Source organism: Amborella trichopoda, chromosome 3 (assembly GCF_054954075.1).
Source record: "Amborella trichopoda isolate Santa Cruz 75 chromosome 3, AtrichopodaSantaCruz75HAP2 v2.0, whole genome shotgun sequence".
NCBI classification, from domain to species: Eukaryota; Viridiplantae; Streptophyta; class Magnoliopsida; order Amborellales; family Amborellaceae; genus Amborella; species Amborella trichopoda.
This window is the reverse complement of record NC_142338.1, coordinates 56,228,159-56,252,083: the sequence shown is the minus strand read 5'-3', so window position 1 is coordinate 56,252,083 and position 23,925 is coordinate 56,228,159. Positions and strand designations below refer to the sequence as shown.

Below are 23,925 nucleotides of genomic sequence, written 5' to 3'. Positions count from 1 at the left end.
AATCTGGTAATGGGGCAGGGGTCGTAATGGTAGCACTCGAACCCAGTAAAAGGTCTCACGGCCTCCATTCAACACCAACACTTCGAAAAAATTGGTTCTTTCCACAATGTGTAGTGTCATGAAATCCCCATTGTTCTACCTAAAGATAAATAAAATTAACAATCTATGTTGGTAATACTGTAGTGTTGTTAATATGTATATGGACCTTTCTTCATCTTGTTTGGGTTTGGTTATTTTTTCTATGGAGAATTCTTGTGTGATCCATGTGGTCATGACAAGAGCATTGTCCATGAAGTTATTACTGTCTAGCCCATTGGAGGGATTGGTTCCCATCAAACATGTCAGTAGTTCACCTCTATGTACGTCCCTCTGTCACTCCATCACCGTCCAATCCATTTGGTTGGTGGGTCGGTCCAATCCATCACCATCCAATCCACGGGGGGAAAGAGAGTGAGCACTTCTGGGCCAGTGTTAAAATCTTATCGGCTGGGTGAACCGGGACATCTAGAAATGGTGAATCAGACCGATTCTCTAGCATGAGAATCAGTCCAAAAAAGAAAACAAATTGGAAAAAAAAAAGAAAAAAGAAAAAAAATAATTTGTGAGGAACTGGACAATTTCAAGGGAACGATACCAATTCTTGGTTCTGACAAGGAATCAGGTGGGTGGGTTTACTGTAATTCTGGATCCAGTTTGCGGCTGTTTGGACTATGGTTTTCTCAACTCTACTTTGGGCTATTGAAATCTCAGAGAACCATGTAGAAATCTACAATTGGAACTATATCCTATGATACAAGGGATTGGAGAAAATAAACTTAAGCAATCGGGAGTGGAGTTCAAACCCCAAGAACAATATTTTTATACAAACCAAATATCCCTTATTTTATTTATTTTTAACTTATCACTCTATTTTTAGGTTTTAAAGAAAGCTCCAAAACGAATCTGACAATATTGGTTTTGGGAACGGAAACAGAAAGAGCACTACGGGCCAGTGTATCTTCTCGGCTGGGTATTCCACCATCTAGAAATGACGAATCAGACCAATTCTCTAGCATGAGAATCAATCCAAAAAAATAAAACAAAATGAAGAAAAAAGAGCAAAAAAGAAACGAAAAAGAAGAATGTAATTCGTGGGGAATTGGGCAATTTCAAGGGAGTCGTACCAATTCCAGGTTCTAACAAAAAATCAAGTTGGTCTACAATAATTCTTAATCCGGATTGGTCATTCCTGATCCAAATTTCTTGTTTTGTAAATATTGGTTTTTTCAACTCTACTTTGGGCTATTGAAATCTTAAAGAACCATATAAAAATCTACAATTGGAACCATATCCTACGATCCAACGGACTGGGGAAATAAATTTAGCCCCTCGGGAGAGGAGTTCAAACTCCAAGAACAAGTCAAGATCCCAATGCTAGCTACTGGTGAACCGGTAGGTTTGTTTCTCTGTAATTCTCAGGATTATACTACAATGGAGATGCAAGAACTGGAAGGTTTCTAGAGACGTGGAAAATTAGAAAGTATAGTATTAATAGTTGATGGCGGGCCCAACTTATATGAAACTGTGTTGTTTAAATTTTAGCCACAAATAGTATTTACTCTTTTTCAATCCAGTCGCATGGCTTTTTCTAACGTCATTTGTCCATCCATTAATCTTTTTGAATAAATTGGGTAGGATAGGGTTTGATGATCCCTATCCATATATTAATAATGAAACAATGGATCACATCAACAACCAGCCAACTTTCCTGAGTACAACAACCCATTGCCGCGTTTATGTCATTGCCTTAAAATAATGGAAAACCTTTTGGTGGGCGAATAGAGCTTCATCTTAAAAATTTCAGAAAATTGAGGTATTGGAATTGGAAAACCGTCAAATCCATCACCTTGGCCTTGAGTATTATAGTTGTAAAATTAATAATAATAAATATTTCAAACTCTAAAAATAATGTATATTACAACCCATCATCTGGATAGTCAAATTCGCCCTAGAAAAATGTGTTCACATATATGCAAAGTTTGTACAATTTTTTTAGTTTTAAATTTTATAATGAATGCTAAAAATTGATTTTAGAGCCACAATAGAGATTTTCGATGCCAAAATGCTTTTCAGATTGAGGTGAAGCTTTACTTTGTTTTCATGAAGCCTAAGCCTTATAGAATGCATCTTAAAAACAATGAGCAATGATCTAATGCAACTGTTGTAGCATAGTATAATGCAACTGACATTTTTAGAAAAGGTATTTGTGTGATTCCAAATTTTACACACGCACTCTCTTCATCTCAATAACCAATCTTTTAAAAAAAATTCAATTTGAACTCTAGATATGGTCAAAATGAGTCCCCTTCTAAAAACGAATCTTGACCGTTCATTTGTGAATTTCAAGATCTTAGCCTTTATAAATTCAAAATCATTTTTTCTTTTTTTAACATTATTTATCTAATGATAATAAAGCCATCTAAAAAAATTAGAAATGAAACCTTTTAGGACCTAGATCTAAACATCTCACCAAAATAAACGGCCTATGTTAATTAGGCTAAAAATTTACTTTTTAAACTGTGTTTTCAAATTTTTCTTTTTTTCTTAATTGTTCATTGGAATAAAAAAAATGTATGTTTCAAACTTTAGATCAAACAAAAACAAGTGGGTTGTTGCATCATATTACTATACATCGATTGTATGAAATAATTTCTCAAAAATAACATACCGACAAAATCTCATATGGAGTCCCTATTGTAGACCAATTCCACACTTAATCATGTGTGCCGACATACATGCATCAATGCATACATACATGTACCCCTCGCGAAAATATCAAAGTGTAGTATCTCCTCGGAGAATACCTAAGTGTCATATCGCGCTTGCCCTCAGATGGCTTCAGTTGTAATCACGCCTAATAATAACTTATTTTTAGTTTTATAAAATTTAGGCTCTGACCACCAACGTGCAACCAACAAAAAAAAAAAGATATTCTGATAAATTAAAATTATCAAAATTCCCTTATAGGTATTTTGGTTATTTTATGTATTAAAAGTATATATTTATATATATATTTTTTAGATGCACCCAAGTAAAAAAGAGGCATGCACAAATTTCATACTAATATAATTTTAAAAATAAATAATTCTAATCCACTCGATTAAATAGAAAACATTGATAATATGTCGAGAGCTATCCTAACTATCCATTTAAATTAGACAAAAAATAGTGCCAAAAATAATAATTTTCCTGTAACAAGGCTATATAAAAAGGTTTCACTTTCTTTAGCAACGATATACAGGTAAGAAGCTGATTCACGGAGAACAACCACCATTAAATTCATCAACAAAGGTGGCCGAGATCTATATATTCCAAAGTTCCATTTTCAATTCCTACTGCTGAACTACCCAAAAAGCCAAAAGAAATTCCATTTTTCGGGTCCGAGTGGAAGTAATCAAGAACAAACAATGCATAATGATAGATTAGGAACTTTAACCAAAATTCAGCCCCAATAAATGATATTCATTGATACACATTAATACAGGGGTTTAAAAAACGGATCGATAGTCTGGATCAAGCATCTCAAAAACCCATTTGGATCGATGGATCGGCGATCCAAATCGAGAATCGATCGGATTAAGCTGTAAAAAAAATATAAAAAAATTCTTAAAAATTATTATAAATGTTGTTTTTTTGTAATCCAATAAGAAATCGAAGTACTATATTATTAATTTTCATTTTTTTCATCAATATGTGAATATTGAGATACTTTTTCTCTGTATGAACATATTTTAACCATTAAATTACATCACACAAAATAAAAAGTCATAAAACTATCACGGAAGAAGTATATAATCATACATGGACTACAATAAAAAATGATTTTTTTATAAGAACATTTTAGTTTATTTGACAAAAACCTTTCATTTTTTTACAAGAATTGTTTGTCGTATTACATTTTTTTTTGTTTTTAGCAAAAATATTTTCTTTTGATAAAAAATACTTGTATTATTTTTTTTTATAAGAACATTTTTTTTTACAATAACTTTTTATTACTTTTTATTTTTTTGACAAAAATCTTTTATTTTTTTTGACAAAAAAAAGAAATTTGACAAGAAAAATAATTGATAATAACCTTTCTTTTTTTTTTTATAAGGAACTTTTTATTTTATTGATAAGAAAAAACTTTGACAAAAAGCCAAATTGATAAAAAAACCTTTCATTTTTTTGATAAAAAAAAAATTTGACAAAAAGCGAAATTGATAAAAAAACCTTTCATTTTTTTCTTATGACAAAAATACTTGTTGTATTATTATTTTTTTATAAGAACTTTTATTTTTTTTGACAATAACTTTTTATTACTTTTTTTTTGACAAAAAAAAAGAAATTTTACAAGAAAAATAATTGATATGAACCTTTCATTTTTTTTTATAAGAAAATTTTTATTTTATTGATAAGAAAAAAATTTGACAAAATACGAAATTGGTAAAAAAACCTTTCATTTTTTTTATAAGAAAAAAATTTGACCTCAAATAAATAAAATTGACAAGAAAAATATTTATAAGAAAAAATTTGACCTCAAGAAAATAAAATTGACAAGAAAAATAGTTGAGAAAAGAACCCCCTTTCGTCCCAAGGAAAATGACACCCCCGCCCTCTACATACAAAAAATTATAACCAATACACATGCTACTTAATAGTATTAAAAGCGCAAACAAAATATATAATATACTAATGTTTCAAGTTAATACCTACACATTATCCCTCATCGAAAAGATAGAAAGAAGTTGCAGTGAATAAATACCTTTTTGTAGTTAACGAAAATAACGCGTACGAAGTGAGGAGAGTCACGCGACGAGGTGTACGGACTTTAAGGTATGAAGAAAATTTATAAAAATGCCCATGAATCGAAGAATCAGGAGAATCATGACGTGACATAGCGATTTACGACATGGAATCGCCGGTTCTTCTATAGAACCAAGCAATTTCCGATATTTCACTAAAACTCGATCGGGTATGCCGGCTCCCGAGTCGAATCGGACGACGGCACATGACGATTAACGGCATGGAATCGCCGATTCTTCTCTAGAACCGAACGATTTCCGATATTTCACTGGAATTGGATCGAGTCTGCCGATTCTCGAGTCGAACCGGATTCGACTTGCCGACTTTTGAATCACTGCATTAATAGATTCATCGATATTAACACAGAAATTCTATAATGGATTATGTTCCCTCCATGGCCTTCAACCAGGTGGCATGAAACTGTTGAAGAAATCAACCTTCAAAGTCTGTCCCTCTAAATGTTTTCTATAAAGAAAGCCCATAAAAACATTGTTTCAAATGAAAAAAATGAGACAATATAAGCATCAAGAAATCCCAAGCGATATCCTCTATAAGATCCGATATTTCACTAAAACCGAATCGGGTCTGCCGGCTCCCGAGTCGAATCGGACGACGTCACATGGCGATTTACGACATGAAATTGCCGGTTCTTCTCTAGAACCGGGCGATTTCCGGTATTTCACTGGAACCAGATCGGATCCGCCGATTCCCAAGTCGAACCGGATTCAACTCGCCGACTTTTGAATCACTGCATTAATAGATTCATCGATATTAACACAGAAGTTCTATAATGGATTATGTTCCCTCCATGGCCTTCAACCATGGATTATGTTCCCTCCATGGCCTTCAACCAGGTGGCATGAAGTTTAGACAGTTGAAGAAATCAACCTTCAAAGTCTGTCCCTCTGTAAATGTTTTCTATAAAGAAAGCCCATAAAAACATTGTTTCAAATGAAAAAAATGAGACAATATAAGCATCAATGAAATCCCAAGTGATATCCTCTATAAGACGTGTGAAGCTCATTACAAGGGACAAAATACATAATTGGAGGATCCACACATGAGAAAACCCAATAAAATGTTAAGATAGAGAGAATTCTTGCATGAAAACATCAATGCACATCAATTATGGATCCTTCCAAAACATTTCCACTACCATATATCAATCATTCCATGTGTCAATGCGTACAGATACTAAAACAACAATAATCCATACAACCCAATAGAAAACTGAGATAAAATTACTACATAGAACCAAATATTTCCCTGCTCACAAGTTGATACAAATGTGCACTCGCATTTAAGATCACTCAACTTGTCTCAACAGAGCACAGGAAACTACAATATTACGAACACAAGATAAAAACAAGAGTGCCATTATGAATCAAAATACAACCATTCTTTGTTAATAAGCCACCATTTTGAGCATGCAATCATTCTTTGAACTTTATGAACCCAATCTTGCACTGTACAAATACAACTCTGCCCCACAATTCAACAACATTGCTAAACCAAGATTTCCGTTAAGATCACATTAGTGCCGACAATCCAATCCCAGAAATAAAACAACGCAAAACAGTAAAAGAGAGAACTCCAAAGTGAATACAGAATCAGTTAATGACCATATTATTCCAAGATTAACCAACCAAAACTAACCAAACAATCTCCATACAAAAACCCATTACCGAATTATCAAAATAAGAAAACCCATTACCCCATACAACAGGAATGCGCCATAGGCAAGCCCCCACACCATCCCCCAACAAAGAGGCAGAAGAAGAAGAAAACCAAGACAAAATGAAGAAAAGTCCTTCAAGAAGTAGTTTCAGACGCGGCTCGTGGTGGGTGCATTGGACTTTCAGCAAATGACATCAAGCCGCTGCCTACAGCTTCTTGCTCATCCATGAACAGGTCATCGGTGCCACGAAATGAAGCATGGAGAAGAACAATCACCACCCCAATGAGAATCGAAACCAACACATTCAAAGTGACATGGGTCAATAGAAGGGCTATCAAAGTAACAATCGAGAGCATGGCAAGAACCAAACGGTCATCGAGGGTTCGACCAAATACCATGATGGGCTCATCCCGAAAGAAATAAAGTAAAAACCAGGCAGCAAACATGACCAAGAAGACAATTAAGGACACAGGGTGCCATAAAAGGCTCAAGAAGAGGATTAAGAGAATGACAATTGCATAATTCACTCGGAAATGTGCAAGATTTCTTTTGATACGAACCAGAGCTTCGCCAAAGCTGCGGGGCAAGCCAAAGGCTGAGGGGTTTGCAAGCTCACGCCACTGTGTCCGAGTGGCATACACTGCTTTACCCTTCTCTTTTGCAAGAGAGATGAATTCGATGCCAGATTTTGAGGCTGACGGGACTGTGCCGTAGCTTGTCTCGCCTGTCACCATTGAAGCTGATTGATTAGAAGATAGACAAAGCTTTTAAGTCTCAGAAACCCTAATTGTCTGATCTATGAAACATATAGGAACCTCGAGGCTTTGAAAACCTAGACTCTTGTGGTGAGCCCTGTATGTCTCAGGAACTCTTGTTCAATGATCTCTCTAGTTTCTAAACTGTGTTTCGTCCTGAAATTCAGGAATATCAAATGAATAGAAACCCTGATGTATCAAAACCCTAGCTCTCTGGTTTACAAGCCCTAATTGCCTGATCTCTGTGACGAGCAACAAGAGATACTCGAAAACCCTAGCTCTATGATTATATGCCTTCAAAACCCTCACGCCTGATACCTTCGCTAAACTGAATCAAGAATGGCTAAGAACTCTTGGTTTTTTGTTCCGCAAAAAACTGGGAACAAAGCCCTAAATGCGTCCGGATACAACCTCAGCTATTGAGTTCTTGAAATCAAGATATCTAAGCCCTCTGGCCTCTGTGAGGACCCAGAAACCCTAAATTTCTGATCATCAAAAGTATGAACAACCACTGGATCCTGGTTTTCTCAATTGCTGCAAAACCTACTTAAATCTTCAGAACACTAGCTCTCTGTTCGGGCCCGTTGGAAGTCAAATCCTCTCCGGAAGTCCTAGAAAACAAGTCCCAAAACCCTAACCCTAGTTCTTCTGTTACGGAGATGAGCGCTTGATCCGTCTCATCAGTGGTTCATACCACAGGACTGAAACCGCTGTTACAGGAGGTGAAGCTCCATTTATGCGGCATAAAAAGACTGAAATACCCCTCAATTAATTTTCCCGAAAAAAAATCCGAAATGCCCCTCAAATCTTTATCTAGAAAGATGGCGGATCACATATTCCCCTTAAACCAGCGGGACCAAGAGTGGGCTAACGTGTTTCACGCAACTGTCTTAAATGGCGCTACGAGAAAAGTACATAGTTGTAAAGAGCCGAAGCTCTGAATCATTGTGATAGAATTAAAATATAATTTTATTTTTAATTATAAAATTTAAACTTTAAAAATAGTGTGGATGATCAAATTTAAAAAACTTGAAAATCTAAAAAATCGTTGGTCAATGCACAATTTTCAAAATTTGAAATTCATTTTCTTCTCATATGTCCACCCATCTTAACGTCTAGACGTTCAATTTAAAAATATTTAAACATCAAAACAAGCTCTTTTAGTATAATTTTTGAGGTGGGCCCTAATTTAATTGTTTAAAGCCTAGGCAGTTTCTATAGGGTTATGTAAGGTTGCCTTTGCATCAAGGCGTACCTGAAATTTGTTTGGAGAGTCTCATGGGACATTGTTTGAAAATATATTTTAATTTGTAGTTCTAAAATTTGAAATTTTAAAAAGACATAGATTGAGTAGATGAAAAAATATTTGAAATTTTTTAAAATAGACGCTCCAAAAAATTGTTATGAGATGCGTTATGTTTTGGACTTAAAACTCCTTTTTTAAATTTTTTTTATACATCTTGGAGTTGAGATTGGCAATCGGAGGTAGAACACTCTTTTGTAGGACATTGGAGGTGCAGCTCACTTCAATAGTATAAGATTGCAACCTTGTATAAAGGTTTGAATAAAACATCAACCTCAAACAATCATTGTAAGGTGCACTTCTAAACTATTTTCACTCCTAACTATTTTCACTCCTAATTATTCAAAAACTATTTTCACTCCTAATTATATAATTTAAAGCTCCACTAATGATATAGATCAAAATATCTACAAATAATGACAAATTTTGAAAATATAGGTTTTTAATAATAGGAAAAATTTATATAGAGTCTAGGCTCTAAACAATCAAATTAGAGCCTACCTCAAAACTTTGACTAGAAGAGGTTATTTTGATGCCAAAATATCCTAAAATTGATCATCTCGACATCAAGATGCATCAACATGAGAAAAAAATAGATTTCAAGTTTTGGAAATGGTGTATCTTTCAATGCATTTTTGGACCGTCAATTTTCAAGTTTTCATAGATCTGCTTCATCAACACTATTTTTGAAGCTTTAAATTTTATAACTAAAGATGAAAACATAATTTAAGGCTATCACAAAATTTTCCAATATTGAAACCATATGTCTCGACCCTATTTGAAAGTGGGCTCTAATGTGAAACCGCACCCTTACTATATTTAGGACTTTAAATTATTATTATTTATATCTATACATCTCGAAGTCATCATCATCAATTGTAGGGGTTTTCGATGCCAAGAGAGTCTTTTTCATCTTAATTTTTTATGTGCACCGTACTTGTATAGTATAAGGTTGACACCTTATAAAAATTTATTCCTTTCTAAAATGTAAATTTTTCCTTCTTACTTAGATTTTAATAAGAAATTATTATTATTTTAGGTGCATAGAGGGTAGAATCACGAGTTCTTTTTATTGAGGTTAGTCTATGGGATGAAGAGATTACATCCCCAAATTTTGAAGCCCTAAAATTCATTTTAGACACGGTTTTACTGAAAGAGTAAATGAACATTTTACTCCCGAGGGAGTAGAATGCCTTTTGGCTAAATTAAAAGTATTGCGATATTATTGTGATAGAAAAATTTTATTTAAGAGATGGGAAATTATGGCTAATATATCTTAAATTTAACAAAATTGGAAGAAAAAAAAAGCCCGAACTTTCCAAAACCTCGCCCACATCTTTTTTTCCCAATTTTCATGATTTTTGGATAAAAATGTCCTTTATGGTAATCTTTCTACCGTAATGGCATGATAGGATTACGGTACTTTAAATACCATAATACTCATTACAGTACTCTTAATACCGTAAAGCTCCTTAAGATCATTACAGTCGTAAAAAGACCGTAATGGTCCAAAGTCCACTAGAATTCCAGTGGACTTTGGACCATTACGATCTTTTTATGACCGTAAAAAAGTTTTAGAGCAAGAGTACCGTAATGCTCATTACAGTACTCTTAGGACCGTAATGCTCTTAAACTTCTTTCAAAATTGGAACTGACTCAATTTGCAGAGTCAGAAGCCGTTGCACAATTCGCTTTTGATCTCGATAAAGCTACTCAGAATCAATTGGCAAGAGGTCAACGATTGCATGAGTTGCTCAAACAATCCCAAGCAAACCCCTCTCATGGTGGAAGAACAGATAGTTACTATTTATACATGAGCAAATGGATATCTTGATCCATTAGAAATTGGACAGGTGAAGAAATTTCTCGTTCAGTTATGTACTTATTTAAGAACAAATCAGCCTCAGTTCCAATAAATCATATCTCCTACCCGGACATTAACCAAAAAAGCAGAAGTTTGGACCATTACAGTCTTTTTATGACCGTAAATAAATTTAAGAGCATTACGGTACTCTTAATATCATAATGCTCCTTAAGACCATTACGGTCTTTTTATGACCATAAAGAAGTCTAAGAGCATTACAGTAAAAAAACTACCATAAAAGGCATTTTCATCCAAAAAATTATGAAAATTAGAAAAGAAAGGTGTAGACAAGGTTTTGAGAAGTTTGGGTTTTTTTTTTCAATTTTATTAAAATTAAAATATATGAACGATAATTTCTCTTAAGAGATAAGGTGCGGCTAAAAAACCCATTAAAGAAGATTGTCTAATGCTAAGAACCCTCCAACTAATCATCTCGATCTTTTGGATGAACTTACCCAACCTGAGCAATTAAAAGAAATTTCACTAAACACCTTGGAGCTATGCGAAAATTCACGCCCCAAGATTGTATATTGACCGTCGAATTTAGATAGTCATTATCTACTTTTATTTTCATTCTACATAAGGAAATTTAAACACATATAAGAGATCAACTATTTAATATTTTACCCCGATCTTATTCAATTTCAAAATACCTAACAAATTACATATGACCATGAGAATATTTGAAAAATGATAAATTGTCAAATCGTTGATAAGGTGCTTTCATAAAATTTCCTTCACATAATCGAGTGCTCAAAAGTGAGTTCCAGAATTTCAAATCAATAAAATCCTGTTTAAGTAGGTCCTCTGCCTTTGGCAATTAGTTCTGTTTCAAAAGTGTTCTAAAAAAAGTGAGATCCAAATATCTGACATATAAATTTGAGAAGACTTCTCAAAAGTGTTCCCAAAGTGAAACTGTTCTCAAAAGTTTATATAAGGTTATAACCCTAAAGTGCACATTAAAAATCAATTAAAAAAGAGTGTCCTAAAGTTGAAAAACTTTCTACTTGATCGTGACCTTGAAATGTATGGATATAAAAAAAATAAAAAATTCAAACCCTAAAAATAACACACATGTAACAAACTAATTGGACCGCCTATTTTCAAGATTTTTAAGTGCTTATGGATCTTCTCGTTTAGTATCATTTGTTAAAAATTTAAATTCCATAACTAGAGTTGAATATAGATTTTCAAGCCATCGTAGAGTTTCTAAAACTGAAACTACATTTTCTGACAAAATCAAAAAATACACCTTACTTGTATAGTACAGGGTGAGCACCATATACCAACCTCACCCCGTAAGTTTTGATATCACGAGTAGGGTTTACGCGGGAAAGGACATTGACATCCAAATAATTTACATATAAATTTGAGAACACTTTTCACTTCGATGGAGGGGAAATTTGGAAAGTTCTCCTATCAGAATTTAAGCCTCCACTATATATATCTTACCTCAACGGACTCTTGGAAGTAGGCTTTAAATATTAAATATTAAATATCTCGGTACCCTAGTGTAGATGTATGCGGAATTTCAACCTAGAGTCCTATTACAAAGTCTTGATAGTAGTTTTTTTTTATTTGGCACATTCCCAATTGTTTGATGTAAATCAGGTTAGGGTAACGTAAAAGGTCTTGTTAAATGGGAATATGGGATACTATGCTATAAGCCAGCATACGCTGGTACAGATCACAATCAATCTTAGTCATCATACGTTAAATCAAGAACCAAGAAATGTGTTAGCAAATTGAGAAACTATTTTGGAACTTTGGGCATGTTAATAAAACACTTCTTAACAGACCAATTGCACATCTAATGGCTAAAGATGGTTGTAGCATTCTTGTACCAATAATACAAAGACGTTATCGTATACTTTTCCATTTTATATTACATTTGACATTTGATGACTCAAAGCTTTGTCTAGTATTCATGTGCCAAGAGCCGATGCCAAACAAATAAAAAGTTTCTCCAAAAGTAAAGAATACCTTATAAGAATCACTTTTAATGGAACAATCAAATGCCCCTGGTGCACAGTAGCTCAAATGCACAGCCAAATCTCCAACATCAATCCTCATAGCTGCGAATATTAAAAATGGGTCACACACAAGTTATTGCGGGCACATTCTACATTTCATCATCTCCAATGTCTCATGGATTTGATGATGGAGATGCACCCGAGTCACATGTGAATTGTAAACCATGGCCATGTGTCTGATCACACCATACTAATTCATTGCATTTTCTATACACCATCTTGATTTTCCAATTTTAATAGGTGCGTATAACCCGCCAAAAAAGTATCCCTACTACTAGATTTCCTTGGGATGAAAATAGATATATAAAATGATACTTTTCTCCATGATGAATTGTTGATTTAAATAATAATAAAAACATTAAGTAATTCCACCATCAAGCATATCAGTTTAAAATTTTATACAGAAAACCCAAAAAGAACCAGTAGTTACTCAAAACTAACTTGTAAGAATGGGAGAAATTAACCCCTAAACACCACCCATGAACAAAACTGGCAATTAGCATCCTTTATAGAGATTATATACAAAAAACAAACTTCAAAGCTGTGACCACAATTACAAAAAGGAAAAATAAAACACCAAGAAAAAAGAGCTTACTTGGGTCCACAAGCCCAAGCATTAGATTTCAACAACATGGTTGCTTATCACCGTAAGCTGCACAAGAAATGGGGAATCAGATCCCACCCACACTTTGTGGGTAGAGAGAGAGATGCATGCAATGCTAAATTATCTGGTCATATGCCACTAGAAACTGAGAATAACCCAAATGCCCGAAATTGATTGTCAATGCTCAAATCTATTAACCAACACAAACCTCCAATAAGCTTAACTAATGAATGTACTTTCGCTTAAAAATTAAACTTGTACAACAAAAAAACCAAAAAGAACCATCAATTTCCCAAATGAGATTTGTCACTATGGGAGAACTTATATCTCCAAGCATGACTCAATTAAGGGTGCAGTTGGCATACAAATGCATCCGTAGGTGTGGAGGTAAGGTGCACCATCAAATTTTATCATGGTATATAATTTTCATGTAAAATGTTCTTAGGATCATCTAAAAATCTATTTTTATATCTAAATATAAAATTTTAAATTTTAAAAATGGTTAAAATCAAGTAGATCTATAAACATATGAAAGTATTGAAAATGAACGGTGTAGATAATATGTTGTAAAATGTACTATTTCTGAGACTTAAAATCTTTCTATTTTTCATAGTCATACATCTCGATGTCAAGATGATCAATCAGACGGTTTTTCAACATTAAAACTACCTTTTCCAATGGATATTTGAGGGGCATCTGTAGTTCTACATTATAAGGTTGCATCCTTACATAAACTTTTTCCCTCAATTAATGGGTTAGTGGACTGGCGATTGGCATCAATCATGTAGTTCTAACACAAAATAATATAGGATTTCCATAACATATGTCCACTGCAAAAAGGAAAAAGGAAAAGAAAAAAAAACTTACTAGTATCTATCTATAAGCACTTGCTAGAAGCTAGCCCTGAATTTTCCATCCCTGAAACAGGCCCAAGGAAATCACCCTCCAAGCTCGCGAGCAGCATAAACTCCCTTTGACCTTCCATCCACTGCAACGCGAGCACCCTGAACCTCACCACTCCATGTCTCTCTAGCTTTAGGTTCTTGTCATTCACAAAAATGGGGTTTTCCCCATGCACATACTTGAAATCCTCCATCTTCTTCAAGGACAAGAACACCTTCTCATAATGAAGAAAAAGGGTTATATCAGTCTGTGTATCTACCTAATCTGTCTATGCATCCACCCATTGCAAAACAAATAAGGACAAAGGAAAAAAATTTATAAAGAAAAAAGAAAAAAATCTATCTATCCATCTATCTATTTTGGGTCTTACGTTCTCAACTGGTCCACATTTTAGAATGATACCATGCTTCATAATTTGGGTGATGACACCATGCAAGATTTCACCCACAAATGGCTTGAAAGTCAAGCATTTGAATACGACAGGGAAGATCACCTCCCCGCTAAAATCACGAACCTTGCCCTCACCACGCTCCTTCAGTGAAGTCACTGCAACCAAGTAACCATGCTTTTGAGTGGCCTTGATGTGTGCTACATCCTCAAGAAGCTTGAGAATGATGGAACGGTGGAGTAAGAGGTTCTGGTACAGTTGGTCAGGAGGGACCACGACATTGGATTTCATCTCAATCTCGAGAAACATGGTCTCCAATCAGTCCAAGCTGCAAAAAAAATGGAGGATAAGATCACACTCTTATCCTATGATATATTGGTTGGATATTAATTTAATTGTTTTTCGTTTTCTCAATAAGCTGGATGTTTTGTTCTTCTTTTGATCAGTACCCTAGTTCATAGACTATTGAGTATTGACTACAAAAAGTTTTTTTTTTCACCCAAAAAATGTTTTTTTTTTTTTTTTTGTTATTTTTTGAGACTGATTGACTGTATTGTATTAAGGCAATAAACTAGTTCCAAAATTTCTACCCCATGTAGAAAGAAGGGACAATATGTACAAAAAGATGACAAAGTTTAAAGCAATATTCCAGACCATGAAACCTTGTAAAAACCCAAAGAAACCACATTTTACAACATAAACAAAAACTGTCCTGTTTAGCCTGAGGTTTGTTGATTATAGAATGACCATTTCACCTAACAAAGCCCCAAAGAAGACAGACCCGTATACATAGGCAGAAACCACTCTTATTGACTCTTTAAATTAGACTTGTCAAAATGTCTTTTCGGTCATTGCAGCCTCCATTAGTTAGAGGACAATAGCTGGCTAGAGAAGCTTAAGTTCCAAAACAACAGGTATATGTAGATATTGAAATTTCATCTTAAAATATACTTCGCAAAGTATAGTTCTAGTTTCAGTCGAGTACAAAGTGCATGAGAGATGAAATTCAACTAAGTTCCACATGGTTGATTCATTTGTTGTTTGAAGGTTAGTTTTCAGATGGATGCCTATGTTTCTTCGTAACCAATACTGCTCAACTTCCAAACTACTTAAATGTTTTTAATATTATATTTATGGCAAAAAAAAAAAAAGAAAAGAAGTTACATCATAAGAATCATACTAGGGCAGTGAGAGCTTGTGGCAGGCCATTAGTTTTCTCTTTATCTTTCGATAACAGTCAAACAAACTCAAACTTTTGAAAAGGTAAATATTATCCAATAGTAAGTAGCAAAAAAAAATATCTCCAACATATGAACTTACCCACACAAAAAAAAAAAACATTGGATTTAAACAACTGTATCAGCTAATTGTTTCTTACTGTAATCTTCTCTATTTAATGGATGGTTTTATTAATTAAATAAAAAAGACAAAAAACTACTAATAAAATTCATTTGGAGAAACTTGTTAAGATTCACCAAGCATCCAATAACCTTGCCATAAGACTATCATAGGGGACCATAATCCCATGGTTAACCATCTGAAAACAACGACTTCCATCACAAATGAAAGAATCAACTATCTAATCACTTTTCTAGGGTCAAAAAAGCATTCTGAGCATCACGGTTTGAAGTACGTAATCAAATTTTTAGGCAAGTGAACAGGAATCTGAGAAGACAAAAATACTCATGTGAAAGAACAGTGAATACATAAGCGTTAAACATAAAAATTCTATATTTTAAACATTATTATTAAGTGTATATGTATGGAGATTGTAACTATTCTCGTGTTCTCATCCGTGAGCATGAATATACATACATACAAATGAAGAAGGGCATGATTGATATCATTTCTACTGCCCCACAAAATTTATCAACCACCAAAAGAACAGTTGCATTGAAGCAAATACAAACAAATAAAAAGGAATTGGAAAAAGCGACATATTTTGGAGAGAAATATTTGGGGGGGGGGGGGGGGGGCAATACAGGAAACAAAACTCAAATTTTGGGATGAACGAATGAAAAGGCAAGAAAGATAAATCGAAATAAAGATAACAAAAAATTCTGTAATGCTTCATATTTACATGGGTTTGAAACATTCGAAGAACAAGAGCACATCCGCTGAACAATTTAGTGATTCATTTAGAGAACATCACATATTTTTGTGACTGCAAAACTAATGCTAAGATGGGAAAAAAACTGAAAAAAAAAATGAACAAGTGGTACAAAAATAAAGAAAAATGAAATGAAACAACAAGAAAGACTCCAAAACCCTAAAGGAAAGACTCCAAAACCCAAAAGGAAGATGCATTTACTCTAACGAACCCATTTTTTCAGGGGGGTTTTCCACAATATAAAATACATCTGATAGATGTTAAAGGTGTGCAAGATGAACTGTAAAAGGATAAAGAACAGAAAGGAAGTGCGAAACCCTAACCTCACTTTTTCTTCAGCGCACTCTTCTTAGCTTCTTCTTCTTCACAGGGAGATTGGCATAAGCGTGTATGTTTATGTAAATATTTTTAGGGTGCGGTATGTATAGAGCCGAGGCTCTGAACAATCAAATTAGAGCCCACCTTTAAATAGTGTCGGTTTCGTCAAGAAATATGGTTAGTTTTGTGATAGCCTTGAATTATATTTTCATCTTTACTTATAAAATTTAAAGCTTCAAAAATTGTGTAGATCGAGCACATCTATGAAAACTTGAAAATTGACGGTCCAAAAATGCGTTGCAAGATGCGCTACTTCTAAACTTGAAATCCATTTTTTTTCATGTACATGGATCTTGATGTCTAGATGACCAATTTGATGATATTTAGGCTTCAAAACAACCTCTTCTAGTGAAAGTTTTGAGGTAGGCTCTAATTTGATTGTTTAGACCCTAGGATCTATATAAACTTTTACCATATTTTTAATTTATATGTATATGATAAACTTGTCCCTAGAGAAAAAGTATATAATGACATCATTTACCTTTGGTACATGGTGGTCCGAATTAGTCTTGATCATTGGATGCGAAAGTGGGTCTGTGCATTTATTTTATTGACTAAGCTCAAAATCCAAAAGAAATTTTCTTGAACTTTATGACACACCCAAGCTATCAAATTTCACATCAGATGGTTGTAAGTACATGTGACCTCTTGATATCAAAAGTAAATGGTCTCATTGTATTTGTATACAATCTTGTCCCCAGACTTCCAAATATTTTCAAAAGGATTGTATACAATGAGACCATTTACCTTTGAAACAAGGAGGTCATAGATACTTACAATCATCCGATGTGAAATCTGATAGCTTAGTGTGTCACAAAGTTTGAAAAGATTTTTTTTGAAGTTTGAGCTTGGTCAATGGAATAAACACTGCCATCTAATTTCACATCCAATAGTCAAGCTTAATTGTGACCACCTTGTATCAAAGACAAATTGTCTTATTATTTACTTTAACTATTTTCAAAGGAGGCCCTGTCAATGGAAATTGTAACAGGGAATTATCAGGTCCTAGGTAATTTCCCATTGAAATACAATTATTACTGCGTCTTTTCAAAATCCGTCGAGAACTCTGAATTTTGTAAATTAGCAGGTATACTATGCTCTCTCAAAACTATAATTTACTTCTATTCCCTTAGTTATAAGACCAGCTTGGGAGGATTTTTCAATCTACAATTTTGGGAACCAATAAAGGATTAATTACTAGATAATTATTTTCAAATAAATTAAAATTTAAGTTTCTAACACTTAAATTTCATGAGCTAGACGTTGGATGGTCTCTATTCAATCTCGAGACATTATTATTTTTTTCATGTGCATAGATAGTACAACTAGGATTTTTTTTTCTATTGAGGCTAATCTATGAGTTGAAGAGCTCACATCTCTAAAATTTAGGGTCCTAAAACTAATTCTAGGTGGGTTTTACTCGAGGGAGTAAAAACTATTTTAATATCGCCCGAAAGAGTAGGAGAGGTAAATGAGTCGCCTAACCAAGAATATTCTTGTTCTCTAATCATTAACACTATTGCTGAGAGGAAAGAGAGTGATTTGAAATTTGAGGCGCCTAAGATTGTGAAGCGGGGTTCAAATATTTGCTTTTGCATGCACATATTGCTTAGTACTAATAAAGTTTTATGCTCTCTTCTCTTTCTTATTTTTTGAACTAGTTTTATGCTATTTTCTCTATGTAATATAAATTTGAATCTTATCACTGCATAGCAATACATAAAAAGAAGTTAAAGAGCACTAAGGTACTGCACTAATGTCATCTGATTAGCAGATTTGCTATGATAAAGTGGCAATTCAGATTCAAAGTTCAAAGGAAATAGGAGCAAACAATACAACTACGAGGGCAAAGATGCAGTAAAGAAAAATCAACTCCAGACCCGATACTTCCACATTGAACTTACCAAGGAATGAACAGTTTGCAACATTTTTCAACTTTTATGCACCTGCAAGTTTGAGCGCTATACACTTTTCTTTGAAATCAGAACAAGAATGTGGAATTTCCAAGCTCTTATGTAGGAATGTCTTATTTTTACAAGATTCTCATGTATCAGGTAGGAATGCCCAATAAGGTTACAGATTTTCCAATAAAACTTCTATATCTACCGTTCTTGTGTATGCCTTCTATGGTCAAAAATAACTTTTTACCATATATATATATATATAACCTCAAAATACAAAGGTTAATTTTAGAAGGGGTCGTGATGGGTGTATTTATCAAAAAGATCATTACTTTTTATTTAAAAAATTATTTTAATGGATAACTTAACCATTAATCAAGGGGAAATTTAAATTTTTTATAAAAATATAGTGTCCTAGAACTTTATATGTAAGCAAGAACATGAACTGGAAATTGGAAGTTACTGAAGAATTATAAATTAGTAGTTCCTGAAGAAGTTCCTGGTATCTGTGTTTGATAACATCCCTAGGAAGTTAAGAAGTTCTTGGTTTCTATTTTTGATAACCTCTTGGGAAGTTAAAAAGTTCTGGGAAGTTAAGAAGTTCCTGGATTCTATGTTTGATAACCTCTTAGGAAGTTAAGAAGTTCTGGGAAGTTAAGAAGTTCTTGGTTTCTATATTTGATAACCTCTTGGGAAGTTACGAAGTTTTGAGAAGTTAAGAAGTTCCTGGTTTCTATGTTTGATAACCTCCTGGGAAGTTAAGAAGTTCCTGGTTTCTGTGTTTGATAACACCTTCCGGGAAGTTAAAGAAGAACTGGGTAGCTGTATTGGATTAGCTTAAGTAAGAGGCAAGATGTAAATGTTAAAATTGAGACATACATATTATTTATTTTTTATTAATTTGTAAACTATTATTTTTTGGAATACAATATCAATTGAAAGTAAAGTACAATATTATTTTTCGGTAATAACTTGAGCACTACTTATATTTACCACTGATGCATCCATATCCCAACCTAATAAATATACGTCATTCACAATTCAAAATATACGTCATTCACCAATAACCTGTAATAGTTTAAACATACATAATTGAAAATGCAAGCATTAAGAAATCAACCCATTCAAACACATGCACAATGCAAGTAATAAGAACTTAGCCCATTCAACAATCACCGGTAATAACTTGAGCACTACTTACATTCACCACTGATGCATCTGTATCCCAACCTAAAAAATATACGTCATTCAACAATAAACCAACATTGTTGTTTGTCCCTTAGAATAATAAACCAACACTGTTGTTTGTCCCTTAAAACATTTGTATGTTCTCTCTCTCTAAGATTATAATGGCACACAACATTTATATGTCATCTATTAAGGCATTTGTGATGCATGTCAAGCAACATTCACAATTCATGCATCCATATATAACCATGTACAAAACCAGCTCATTCAACAATAACCTGTAATAGTTTAAACATACATAATTGAAAACGCAAGCACTAAGAAATCAGCTCATTCAAACACACATGCACAATACAAGCAATAAGAAATGACTCCATTCAACAATCACCTGTAATAACTTGAGCACTACTTACATTCACCACTGATGTTCAACAATAACCTGTAATAGTTTAAACATACATAGTTGAAATTGCAATTGAAGGAACACAACAGTTCAGCAATAACCTGTAATAGTTTAAACATACATAATTGAAAATGCAAGCACCAAGAAATCAGCCCATTCAAACATACATGTGGTGGTGAAGGAAAATCATAGAAAAAAACCATAAACCCATTGGAGGAATAGAAGATGAAAGACGTGGAACCAAAGCCCCTATCAATGGCTTCGACTCTGGCTACACCATTCACATTTGTGGGTACAAGCTTGTTCACACTACTCTCAATAGTGGCACCACATAAAGCATTGACCATTCCATGGCTATGGAGTCATCCGGAAAATGCTTTACTGCAGTGCTTTCCAGAAATCAAGTGAGGGTTGTTCTCTACTAAATATTAAGTGTACCGGAGGGAAGTTGCAACTGGTACATTTAAGTTCTATAAAGGCAAAAGTCATCATCAACCTTATTAATCATGTTTTGAAAAGCAATATCCTTTGGTCACTGAATAATAGTTGTACAGGACCTAAAAGAATATTGGAATCGATTGCCAGTACCAATTGAATTACTGGAAGAAAGAATTTATGAACAAAGCATACATACCTACAAGAAGAAATGGACAAGAATAAGTAAATATATAGCAAAATACACGAAGCAACAACAGTCACAGTTACTTGGGTATCAATCACCCATTAGAGAAAGCAACAGTATCGTAAGGAAACCGGCACAAATGATTTCTCAGGTTCAATATATGGCATGTGCATGAATGAATCAGAAAACTTCAGCTAAAGGCAAGAAAAAAAACTCGTGGCTACAAGTAAATCATTGCAATGAAAAATCATTCATGCATAGCATGCAATTTCCATAGAAGATTAGTCCAAAACCACCAACGGTGACTATCAAAGAAACATGATCATGGATTAGAAATGCTTAGGTGAAGCTGCTGAATCAACATTCAAAAATGAAAAATTTGCCACTCATGAACAATAAAGGAGACCCCTTGGCCTCCAAAATACCTCGAGGAAAAGTAAATGCACATGGCACACTAAATACCCAAACAGAAAACCAGAAGAAGGTCAAATAACCCAGAAATTACAAAGGGTTCAAAATTGTCAAAACTTCAATTGACAGTAAAACCTAACTGACCCTGACAAGTTAATTCCCTAAACAACTCTTGCCAATTATCCAAAACAATAACAATATACTAGGTTCAAAGTGATGTTTTGCCCTGATATATATATAAAAAAAAAAGGGTTTCATATTTGAACAAAAAAATATTTATAATTACAATAACGATAACCCTGAAAGAGTTGGGGGAAAAGCAATATCCAACTAGAATAAAAAAGGCCAGCTATCGAATTAACAGAGCCATGGGCAGCGTCTCTATTTTATGAGAATGGATTTGTGATTATTGGATGGAAAAAAAAATGAATCCCTGCAATAATCGCAAATGCATTATCATAAACCCTAACACAAAAATTTAATGTTTAGAAAACATCAGGAAAACAGATGAATCAGAGACTCACCTGGTGTAACCACTGTGGAAATCAATAAAATCAACCGAGAATCTCCAGTTAAAGAAAAACTCCGAAAACAGTGAAATGCCAGATATAATTTAGAAGAAAGAGTAAATCTTTCCACGGATAATTTCTTTTATAACTAGAAGTCCAATACAAATTCCAGCGAGATTTCAAAGTTCCGGCCAAAATTCCAAATATTCCAGCGAATGTTATGAATTCCGGCAAAGATTCCGTAAGAAAGAAGAGAAGGGCATAGATATTACGGCGCAGAGAAAGAGGGAGAGGATCGCGTTGAACTGTGAAAGCCGCCGAACCGAGACGGTGCCAAGAGACGGGTGGCTCAGCGCGAGCGAAGAAGAGGAGAAGAAATCCTAGGGCAAACTTCTAATCTCAACTTCCAACCTTTTGGTCGGAACTTTTTGAAGACACAAAGATGGAACATCAACAGTATAGAGGAGTTCTTAATTTTCTTTCATTTTTTTACGAAACATAAAATATAAACAACAGTATTAGGTAAGTTTCAAAGTTCTAGGAAGTTATCCAACACGCAGTAAAACTTTTAAAACTTTTAACTTTATTTTTTATAGAGATGCATAAATGATTGTTGTATCATATTTACAAAATTACCGTTATGTAATGATTGATATATTATAAAAATATTTTTTTAAAAAAAATAAATCATAAAATTAATAAATCCATCTTTCACAACTCAGTCTATCATTAACCTATATAATTTGACGAGTGGTGAACTTTAGATTATATATATATATAAAGTAATGATCTTATGAGACCTCTCCCACATCTATGTGTGTAGGACCCTAAATGATCACTATTAAATTTGATACAGATCTTGTAATTTGAAGAGTTGTGAATTTTAGATTATATATATATATATATATATATATATATATATATATATATATATATATATGAGTAATGATCCTATGAGATGCCCTCACATTTATGTGTAAGACTTCAAATGATCACCATTAAATTTGACACACGTCTCTAGAAAACAATTATTACTTTTTTTATTAAAAATTATTTAAATAAGTAACATTACCATTAAATAATGATAAATTTAAAATTTTCACAAAAATACAATGGTATTTTGAAAACATCATGTTTTTCTCATATTTATTTAGGTTAGTTTTAAAATGGCCGGAAAGTTAGAATATATCTTTTAAAACTTTAAGTTTATCAAAAAATGAAACCTAAAAATAAAATATATGAAGATATTATATATATATATATATATATATAGTAGAGAACAAGCAAGAGGGGCTATGTATAGGAAAAAAGCCCAGGATAATTGGTTACCGGAGGGATATATATATATATATATAGAAAGTACTCGTGAGGTAAGGGCAAGTAAGAGGGACTATGTAGAGAAAAAGAGCCCGTGGAGAGGGATAGCGGGTTGATAGCGAGACCGGTAGGTACACTATCATTGTTTCGTACGTTTTCGTACGTATACATAACACAATCAGGATGGACCAATATTTCATTTCTTTTTTTTATGGTTGGTTTGTTTTTTTGGTTAACTGTGATCCACGATGAGGCATCACTTGTTTTTAACGGCAATCCCATACATCAATTTAACTTGTTATTATCTAATGTGATAGTTGAATCTAATATTATTCTTGTTGTTTGGTTCTGTACTGCCGATATAATCATATTACGATTTATGCCATGATTGATGAGCAAGACTACCATGTCCTTGCGTTTAAAGAAATTTTACTCTCTGAGTACAAATATGGCATGAAATTACTGTACATGACTTCCATCATTTCTTTGTAATAATTGCATATTGTTACTTCATTTTACACCATTTCTACATATCTACCCTTTTCGCTCTATTTTTCAAGCTAAATCCAAATTATTCACAATTTTTCTGGTACTTCAATTTTTGGCAAACCGTACTTACCCTGATCTTTGCTCCAATTTTTTGGACCAAAACCTATTTATTGTTGACTTTCCGGTCTACCGAATTTGCCAATCATGAAGTGAGAACGCATTACATATTCAAGTTCCAATTACAC

General features: G+C 33.6%; 2 protein-coding genes across 28 annotated transcripts; both read right to left on the bottom strand.

Annotated features, from left to right (window-relative positions):
• Nucleotides 1-6,423: 6,423 nt before the first annotated feature.
• LOC18429503 (PRA1 family protein F3) lies at nucleotides 6,424-7,291 on the bottom strand. The gene has a single exon (XM_011623294.3). It carries the CDS (start codon nucleotides 7,234-7,236, stop codon nucleotides 6,637-6,639), a length of 600 nt encoding a protein of 199 aa, XP_011621596.2. The 5' UTR covers nucleotides 7,237-7,291; the 3' UTR covers nucleotides 6,424-6,636.
• Nucleotides 7,292-12,180: 4,889 nt separating this feature from the next.
• Nucleotides 12,181-22,394, bottom strand: NRPE7 (RNA polymerase Rpb7-like, N-terminal domain-containing protein). 27 transcript variants are annotated; one of them, XR_966507.3, is made up of 6 exons: nucleotides 21,890-22,354; nucleotides 20,318-20,368; nucleotides 14,335-14,680; nucleotides 13,929-14,178; nucleotides 13,053-13,109; nucleotides 12,181-12,499 (listed from the first exon to the last, which is right to left on the bottom strand). XR_966507.3 is itself a non-coding variant. In XM_088861531.1 (5 exons), the coding sequence occupies exons 3-4, from the start codon at nucleotides 14,659-14,661 to the stop codon at nucleotides 13,939-13,941; spliced, it is 567 nt and encodes a 188-aa protein (XP_088717657.1). In that variant the 5' UTR covers nucleotides 14,662-14,680; nucleotides 20,318-20,368; nucleotides 21,890-22,354; the 3' UTR covers nucleotides 12,181-12,499; nucleotides 13,929-13,938. The 27 variants fall into 27 exon arrangements, 18 of the variants coding, with proteins under 18 accessions (XP_088717657.1, XP_088717660.1, XP_006838851.1 ...); XR_016051832.1 differs by having other exon boundaries at nucleotides 22,147-22,323; XR_016051838.1 differs by having other exon boundaries at nucleotides 14,479-14,680; nucleotides 22,147-22,286.
• Between the last annotated feature and the right edge of the window lie 1,531 nt (nucleotides 22,395-23,925).

Excerpts from the sequence above, each read along its gene's own strand:
- LOC18429503 (XM_011623294.3), bottom strand. The coding sequence starts at position 7,236 with ATGGTGACAGGCGAGACAAGCTACGGCACAGTCCCGTCAGCCTCAAAA.
- NRPE7 (XM_006838788.4), bottom strand. The coding sequence starts at position 14,661 with ATGTTTCTCGAGATTGAGATGAAATCCAATGTCGTGGTCCCTCCTGAC. Across the intron at positions 14,179-14,334 it reads AATGTGGACCAGTTGAGAAC|GTGTTCTTGTCCTTGAAGAA; the intron begins GTAAGACCCAAA and ends CATTATGAGAAG.